Source organism: Ornithorhynchus anatinus, chromosome 18 (genome assembly GCF_004115215.2).
Source record: "Ornithorhynchus anatinus isolate Pmale09 chromosome 18, mOrnAna1.pri.v4, whole genome shotgun sequence".
NCBI lineage: Eukaryota > Metazoa > Chordata > Mammalia > Monotremata > Ornithorhynchidae > Ornithorhynchus > Ornithorhynchus anatinus.
Genome location: NC_041745.1, coordinates 8,283,845 through 8,292,716, shown reverse-complemented (window position 1 = coordinate 8,292,716; position 8,872 = coordinate 8,283,845). Strand labels below are relative to the sequence as shown.

General features: G+C 52.3%; 1 protein-coding gene across 1 annotated transcript; it reads right to left on the bottom strand.

The window, feature by feature from the left end:
• Positions 1-237: 237 nt before the first annotated feature.
• Positions 238-7,853, bottom strand: GATD3A (glutamine amidotransferase like class 1 domain containing 3A). The gene is made up of 7 exons (XM_029046627.2): positions 7,792-7,853; positions 5,623-5,675; positions 5,087-5,200; positions 4,227-4,346; positions 3,377-3,469; positions 2,178-2,334; positions 238-1,032 (listed from the first exon to the last, which is right to left on the bottom strand). Exons 3-7 carry the CDS (start codon positions 5,143-5,145, stop codon positions 904-906), a joined length of 558 nt encoding a protein of 185 aa, XP_028902460.1. The 5' UTR covers positions 5,146-5,200; positions 5,623-5,675; positions 7,792-7,853; the 3' UTR covers positions 238-903.
• Between the last annotated feature and the right edge of the window lie 1,019 nt (positions 7,854-8,872).

Genomic DNA, 8,872 nt, shown 5'->3' with positions numbered 1-8,872 from the left:
CCCCCCAGGGCCCATCAAGATGCTCAGTAAGAAACATTAACACAGGAATCAATGCCCCCTGTTGGACGAAAATCTCCACAGACAGAAGTTGACTTGGGCCCAGTCACCCAATTTAGAGAGGCAGAAAAAGTGCAGGCTGGTGCAAGGAAGGAGAGGCCGAAGAGAAAGGGATCGACGCATTTTTCAGGCCAAAGAACAGTAGATCTGAAGGGTCTTGAAAGGAACCAAAAGGCAGTAGAGAGTTTGAATCAGTGAGATTTATTTTAGTTCTACAGCTGAGAGGCTTTCCGTCCCCCTATCCTGCAGTTTGGGGATCTGAGGCTGATGGTTCTCATCACCCTGCTGGGCCAATGAGCCCATAAGAGGCTGGGGAGCTGGCAAGTGGTATCTTTGAAGATCCAAAAGCAAGCACTGTTCACTGTCTTTCCTAATACACCCTGGGAATAAAGGGGAACTGAGGCTGGTCTAAGGACACATTCACAGACCAGGTATACCTGAATATCAGAACCCTGGAAATCAGCCTTAGCAGGGCAAGCACAACTACTCTGATGAAGAAGATGCCGCCCTTCTCCTCAGACTTATTGGTTCAGCTGACACATTATCAGGTAGAATCCCTATCAAGGGGATTCACCCTAAAGGGGGTAAAATATCCCACACCTATGCATCAAGAAGTAGATCCCCCTCCCCACCTGCCTGCAGAGGAAGTGGCCAGGGCCCAGAGAATCTATGCATGTGTTCCCCAAATCCTGGCAGATCTACAACAGAGACCTTCATGTCCGGACCGACCTCATGAACAGGGGGGATTAAAAAAAAAAGATCAGCAGGTGAGGTGGTCAAAGTACAACATCAGCCCCAACGCGTAAGTGGCCCACCGAGCCTGGGGTGTCTGTTGGAAAAAGGAGTCTATTTTCCCGTCAGTTTCAGCACGTTCTGTACCATGGCTCCGATCCCGTCGAAGATGTGGTGCAGTTCCGTTTCACACATGAAGGCCGGGGTGGTGACTACCTTGTTCTTCTTGTCCACGTGGGCTTCGTTTTGGATGGTCAAGGAAAGGGAGGGTTACCATGCCACTACGCGTCCCTCGCCCAGAGGTGTCCAGCACAGCCCTCCACCCTACCCCCGCCTCCTTCTCCCTGCCCCTGGGACACTTGGGTTCTTCAGGAAGGCTATTTTTGATGTCCAATCCCCATTCCCGAGAGACTGCGTTTCCCAGAGCCGGCCGGCCACATTAGTGGCCCTGGTGCCACGAACATCCTGGCCCGAGAATCCCGCTGACCCCTTCTCCCTCATCCCTCCCTTCCCCAGCCTGGACATGCCCTCCTCCCCTGCTGTAACCTCTGGTGAACGGCATCTGGATCGATGAGGTGGGGATGGCATGGAAGGTGTAAGACGCAACAGGAAAAAAAAAATCAAGAACGACATTTCCTATGAAAGAAGTAAAATGTAAATTTAAAACTGCCAGAAGAGTCTTCAGTCTCAACAGGTGCTTCCCCTACTCAAAGAGCACAAACCTCTGTGACCTATTATATGTCTATTGGTGGCCTGCAGGAGAATCAATCAGTGGTGCTTACTGTGTACAGAGCACTGAACTAAGCGCTTGGGAGAGTACAGTCTAACAGAGTTAATAGCCATGTTACCAGCCCACTGGACCCTAATGAGTTCAAACCAACCACTGTCTGGGATGCGAACACAGCAAATGATCCTGCTGGACCCTGCAACCCTTCCAGGGCCTCTTCCAGGCCAGGGCTTCAAAGCCCTTTATCTGACACCATCTCTCTCAGGCTGTTGGGGCTAAGCCCTCTTTTCCTTTTCTTAGACTCCCTTCTATGTCGTTCCCCTGACTTGCTTCCTTTATTCATCCCCTCATCCCAGCCTCACAGCACTTCTGTATCAACCTGTAATTTATGCATTGATATTAATGTCCATCTCCTCCTCTAGACTGTAAAGTTGTTATGGTATGGGAATGTGCTTTATATTGCTATACTGTACTATCCCTAGCACTTAGTACAGTGCTCTGCACACAGTAAGATCTCAATAAATACAACTAATTGACTAAGGCCAGTGTTCTCAATCCAATCCCCAGGAGTCTCAGAAAACTGAGGCAACGGGAATGTCTGGAAAGGAGCCCGAAGGATGGGGCCCCAGGGTCCAGACCGTTTGCTTTCCAGTAAGGATATGGTTACTTCTCTGACCTGGTGTTTGGCGCCCAGGGCTTTGATGGCCTCTGCGGTCCCAGCGTAGGGCCATTTTCCACCTTCCTCTTGCTCGTGTCCCACAGTAACTTCAGGCCCGTGAAGGACTTTCGCCGCAAGGACCGGTGAGATGCAGCAAAGGCTGAGAAAGGGGTGGCAGTGAACGAAATGCTGCATTAGGTACCGCGCTGCTCTGAGTCAGAATGAATGAGTGGCGAGATCAATTGGCCTGGTTACTATTAATCATCATCGTGAATTGTTTGGGTATTTATTCGGCACTAACTAGGGGCAGATAAAAATGATCAGATTAGACACGAAAGGGCTCCCGGCTAAGAGGTGTCCCTGGACCCAGAGAGGTTAAGTGAGTTGCCCAGGGTCACCCAGCAGCTCAGTGGCAGAGTTGTGTTTAAAAGTCGGGCCTCCTGATTCCCAGTTCTGTGCTCTTTCCACTTGGATATGCTGCCTTTACCGGCTTGTTTTAGGCTGTCGTCTTTGAAGGTCACAGCCTGAATACTTCAACACGGCTTTGGGGAGCTAGAGATTCTTCACATGGTTCCCCCTGCCATGGAGAACTGACTGCACTTGAGGCCAACAGACAAATGCTCCTTCCTCCTCCTCCTTCTCCCAATCACCCACTTGGAAAGTGAAAATCAGCCCTGGCTGGGGATTACTGGGTAATGATAGCATGCAGCTACTAACTATCCTGCTTTGTTTGCTATTGGTGTCACCAGGGTCTCAACCTGGTGAGGTGTAAGTGTGAATCAATTAATTAATGGTATTTATTAAATGCCAACTGTGTGCAGAGCACTGTACTAAGTGCTATTAGGTGTGTTTTGGGGGAGGGAGGAGGAGGGACTATAAAATTCAGGTGAAGGTATGCTGTGAGTGTGAAAAAGTGAATGTAAGAGACCAGGTAGGGGTGAGTATGGGATGTGCACGGGCAAACAGGCGGCAGCTCACGTCTCTGTCCTCATGACTCGTCCATATCAGAACAGCTGAGGATGCCTTTAAGAGTCCAGTGATTGGCAAGACACAAAAAGTGAAGAGGGCTTTGGAGAATTAAAGTGGTAAATTTAAGCACGAAGGGCAGTTTAATTCCAATACCCAGGATGGTGACAGCAGAGAAGTAATCTGGTCCCCGTTGGACACTCCCCCCAACTCTCCTGCTCAAACGGCATACCTACCCAATGGGCTTCCCTGCTCGATGGAATTCGCTCAGGACACGCTCGACGTCGTGATTCACTTTACAGTCCTTCCCATCCACTGCAAAGGTACACCTGCCGCAACACAAAACTGCCCTTAGCACCTGAAAGGGGATTTGGGGGTTGTTTCTTTTCTGGAGGGGCAGAGGAGTGGAGGAAAGGAAAGTTCATCTGCGAAGAACTTAAAAGTGTCTAAGGTGAAAAGGAATGGAGACAGCAGTGGAGGGAGCCAGGGGAAGATAAAAGGGGGAAAAGGAGCTCAAAACGGGTGGAGGAATAGCAAGCACGAGTCCCGATCCTGACTCTCAGTCCCAGCGCCCCCTTACCTGGCGGAGAAGCGGCATCCGAGCCCCAGAACAAACTGTGAAGCCACTGAGCAGAGGGGCCAGTGACGGTTCCTTCACACAAAACTACAGAAATCGTCATCGCCATCTTTAATGCTCCACTGACCTAAGACTTTCCCACCCGCTCCCGGGCCCAGACCCTCACATGTTCCACGAAACAAGACAAAAGTTCCCTCAGCTCCTCTTGAGACCAAGACAGTGGGTTTACAGCAGTGGGCGAGAATGGGGAGTTCTCAATGGGCAGCAGGGAGGGCTAAATCCACCGAAAGGCCTTCACTTTCCATAATCCATCAGAAGAGTGCTTACGGTGAGCCTCGCCCTCGGGGATGGGGAAAGGTCAGGGAAATGATGCCGAAACAAACACCCCCCCCCAAACCTATCCCAGAATCCCCATCAGCGTCTCCTTCGCCCCAAGCCAGTTCTGTTCAGTTCTGGCCGGCACCCAGTCCCCTCTGCTCTTTCCACAGGCGGCGGGTCGAGGCACTCACAGGTTTTTGGCAGCCCCGAACCCTCCAGGGAAGATGACCGCATCGTGGTTCTTTGAGCTCAGTTGCGCCAGATCGCTGATCTTGCCCCGAGCGATCCTGGCAGACTCCGCCAGAACGTTCCTTGGAAACGGGAAGGGCGAAAGATGTGGAATCAGTCAAACGGGAGGAGTACAGGTAGTCCATTGACAAGTGTCCCAAGAGAGCCCCACTGTGAAATTATACTGGGTGAATGGAGTTTTTACAAACAATTAAAAAAACTAAAAAAAAAAAAGCCCAGGCCTGAGTCCAAGTTAGTCCAAGTTCTGCCCCTCTGGTCCTTGAATCATCCTCAGTAGTAATGATGATGATAACTGTGGTACTTGTTAAGCACTTACTTCGTGCCAAGTACGGAACTGAACTGTACTTTCCAAGTGCTTAGTATGAGGCTCTGCCCACGGTAAGCACTCAATAAATATGATTCAATGAATGAACGAAAGCACTGTACTAAGTGCTGAGGTGGGTACAAGATAACCGGGCAGGACCCACATCCTCCAACTCCAGGCTCATGCTCTTTCCACTAGGCCACACTGCTGCTCTAATCCTCAGCTGGATCCCAGCTCTGCTACTTGCCTGCTGTGAGACCTTGGGCAAGTCACTTCACTGCTCTTTGTCTCGGTTTCCTCATCTGTCAAGTGGGGATTCGATATCTGCTCACCTTCCCACTTAGACTGTGAGCCCCGAGTGGAACGGGGGCGGAGAAGAAGGCCTGGAGCTGAGCAACTTGAGCCGCTGGGAGGGATAAGGATCCAGGAGGCCGCCGAAGGCGTAGTCGGCCCAAACCAGGTGGAAGAAAGGACAGGAGAGAAGCAACAACCTCCTACCTGGTTTCGGTCTCACACGGCTGCCCCTTAGTATGGTCGATCACATGCATCTGCGGCATATCCGGAGCGAAGATCTGAACCTCTGCCCCGCCACGACTCAGGTGAACCAGTATCCTAAAAAGACCCAATCACCGATGGGGAAATACAGTCAAGTCCCACAAAACAAAGTGAGTCGTAGGGTTTATGTCTGATTTTTAAACCAGACTGGAGCAGGTTTCCTTCCCTAGCCCACGAACACCTCAAGTTCTGGCAGCACCCACCCTGTCCTGAGGATCTGAGGTGGGCAGTGTGCGAGGAGGAGTCTGGGGGTGACTGACCCGGGACCCCTAGAAGTGCCCTGAGTTAGCTGCCCCAGTACCCCTTCCTCACTCTGCCTCTGGGTTTGCCCTTTTTTATCCAGGAAGGTGGCATTTATCTTACAGGAGGTGCAAACACCCTTTCTTGGGAGGCTCTTCCCAAAGGGAGGAAGCTTAGACATCAGAAACCGCTGTCACTTCAGGGTGTGCAGCAGGAGAGAGGCTAATAAAAGCACTTACGCTGAAGCCTCGTGGATTTCTGTCCCATCATAGACACCACATCCGGACAAAATCTGAAAAGAGGAAAGAACGGCTTCAATTCTGAGCCCCACCATGTGCGAACCCACATCTTCTTCCCTCTTCCCCCCAAAACCCCTACTGGGTTATCATGGGGACGTACACCCTAACATGCTTCCCAAAGCCTGAAATGCTAACGGGGCTTTGGAAGTGAGCTCGACCTAAGTGATCCTGCTTTATCAAACGGTGGCATTTATGAAACACTTACTGTGTGAAGAGCACTGTATTTAGCGCCTTAGAGGGCACAATAAATTAAGAAGACAGGGTCCTTCCTAAGCACCTATGTGCCAAGCACTTGGCTTAAACGCTGGGATAAATACTGGGCAGTTAGATCAGACAGAGACCCCGTCCTACATGGGATTCATAATCTAAAACAGAGGGAGAGCATTTAACAAATGAGAAAACTGAGGCAGAGGGACGTCAAATGACTGGCCCAAGGTCACCCAGCAGTGAAGCTGTCTCCCCCTGCCCAGAGGCCAGTTACATAATAATAATAATAATGATAATTATGGCATTTAAGTGCTTACTATGTGCAGAGCACTGTTCTAAGCGCTGGGGTAGATCCAGGGTCATCAGGTTGTCCCATGTGAGGCTCACATTTTTTAATCCCCATTTTTACAGATGAGGGAACTGAGGCACAGAGAAGTAAAGTGACTTGCCCGCGGTCACACAGCAGACAAGTGACGGAGCTGGGATTCGAACCCATGACCTCTGACTCTCAAGCCCAGGCTCTTTCCCCTGCGTGGTTGGGTCACCCGAGCGTGGTACATTGGCAAGAGGCCAGGCTTGGGAGTCAGAGGATGTGGGTTCTAATTCATTCAATCGTATTTATTGAGCACTTACTGTGTGCTGAGCACTGGACTAAGCGCTTGGAATGTACAATTTGACAACAGAGAGAGACAATCCCTGCCCAACAACGGGCTCCCGATTCTAATCCCGACTCCACCTGTCAGCTGTGTGACCTTGAGCAAGACGCTTAACTTCTTTGGGCCTCAGTCACCTCATCGGTAAAATGGGGATGAAGACTGTGAGCCCCATGTGGGGCAACCTGATTCCCTTGCACCTTAGAGAAGCAGCGTGGCTCAGTGGAAAGAGCACGGACTTGGGAGTCAGAGGTCATGGGTTTGAATCCCAGCTCGGCCACTCGTCAGCTGGGGGACTGTGGGCAAGTCACTTCACTTCTCTGTGCCTCAGTTACCTCATCTGTAAAATGAGCCCCACGTGGGACGACCTGATTCCCTTGTGTCTACCCCAGCGCTTAGAACAGTGCTCTGCACATAGTAAGCACTTAACAAATACCAACATTATTATTACCTTCCCCAGCGCTTAGAACAGTGCTCGGCACATAGAAAGCGCTTCACAAAAGTCATCATCATCATTAATAGTATTACCATTAATATTACATTGATCAGAGAAGCAGTGTGGCTCAGTGGAAAGAGCACGGGCTTGGGAGTTGGAGGTCATGGGTTCGAATCCTGGCTCTGCCACTTGTCAGCTGTGTGACGGTGGGCAAGTCACTTCACTTCTCTGTGCCTCAGTTCCCTCATCTGTAAAATGGGGATGAAGACTGTGAGCCTCACGTGGGACAACCTGATGACCCTGTATCTACATTGCGCTTAGGACAGTGCTCTGCACATAGTAAGCGCTTAACAAATACCAACATTATTAATTATTACGTCATCTAATATAAAATAATAGTGTTATATAATAATTACTATATAATATTATAATGCCTCTCAAGGTGGTGGACGTGATGGCCGCGCCCTGTAAAGTGGGGAATAACTGTGAGCCTCACATGGGGCAACCTGATGACCCTGGATCTCCCCCAGCGCTTAGAACACTGCTCTGTACATAGTAAGCGCTTAGCAAATAGCAACATGATGATTGTGCGCACAGTAGGCGCTCAGTACACCTCCCCGGGTGGAAGCGCCTGCCCCTTCTCAGCTACTGGACGCCCAGGCCAGGCGGGGTCGGAGGCCGAGGGGAGAGTGCGCAGGCGCGCGGGTTCCGCCTCCGCCTTCGGGCGCGCGCGCGCATACGCGTCCTTGGAGAGGGCGGGCGGGCGGGCGCGCACGCCCGGGGACGCGTCCTTCGGGGGCGCGCTTTACTCACGACAGCGACTCTGGGGCCCGGGCGCGGCGCGGAGCGGTGGAGCGGGGCCGGGGCCGGGACCGGAGCCGGGGCGGCCGCCCGCCCCCGGGGTCCCAGCCGCCGCGGGCCGCCGCCCCACAGCGCCCTGGAGGCCGCAGCCAACCTCGTTGCCATCATCGCTGCGCGAAGGGGGCGGAGCTGGCGTGCGCGCTCGCGCCGGCGGGGGGCGGGCGACCACGTGACGGCGCCGGCGCATGCGCGTTACCTCGGGGGGGGGGCGGAGGAGGAACCCGCGCGCCTGCGCACTCTTCCCTCGGCCTCCGACCCCGCCTGGCCTGGGCGTCCAGTGGCTGAGAAGGGGCAGGCGCTTCCACCCGGGGAGGTGTACTGAGCGCCTACTGTGCGCACAATCATCATGTTGCTATTTGCTAAGCGCTTACTATGTGCAGAGCACTGTTCTAAGCGCTGGGGGAGATCCAGGGTCATCAGGTTGCCCCATGTGAGGCTCACAGTTAATCCCCACTTTACAGATGGGGTAACTGAGGCACAGAGAAGTGACTGGCCCGCAGTCACACAGCTGACAAGTAGCGGAGCCGGGATTCGAACCCATGACATCTGACTCCCAAGCCCGGGCTCTTTCCACCGAGCCACGCTGCTTCTCTAAAACGTTGGTATTTGTTAAGCGCTTACTATGTGCAGAGCACTGTTCTAAGCGCTGGGGGAGATGCAGGGTCATCAGCTTGTCCTATGTGAGGCTCACAGTTAATCCCCATTTTAATAATAATAATAATAATGTTGGTATTTGTGATACAAGGTAATGAGGTTGTCCCACGTGGGGCAGATGAGGTCACTGAGGCCCAGAGGAGTGAAGTGACTTGCCCACAGTCACACAGCTGACGAGTGGCAGAGCGGGATTCGAACCCATGACTCCTGACTCCCAAGCCCGGGCTCTTTCCCCTGAGCCACGCATGTGCTTGGGAGGATCCGACAAACTTAGTGAAAAGCCGTTTAGACTGGGAACCCGTTATTGGGCAGGGATTGTCTCTGCCATTCCAAGCGCTTAGTACAGTGCTCTGCACATAGTAAGCACTCCATAAATACG

What these genes read in the sequence shown, in the direction of transcription:
- GATD3A (XM_029046627.2), bottom strand. Translation starts at nt 5,145, where the DNA reads ATGCCGCAGATGCATGTGATCGACCATACTAAGGGGCAGCCGTGTGAG. An exon ending in CCGTGTGAGACCGAAACCAG is followed by an intron (nt 4,347 to 5,086) that starts GTAGGAGGTTGT and finishes CCCGTTTCCAAG; the next exon opens with GAACGTTCTGGCGGAGTCTG. An exon ending in TTCGGGGCTGCCAAAAACCT is followed by an intron (nt 3,470 to 4,226) that starts GTGAGTGCCTCG and finishes GTGTTGCGGCAG; the next exon opens with GTGTACCTTTGCAGTGGATG.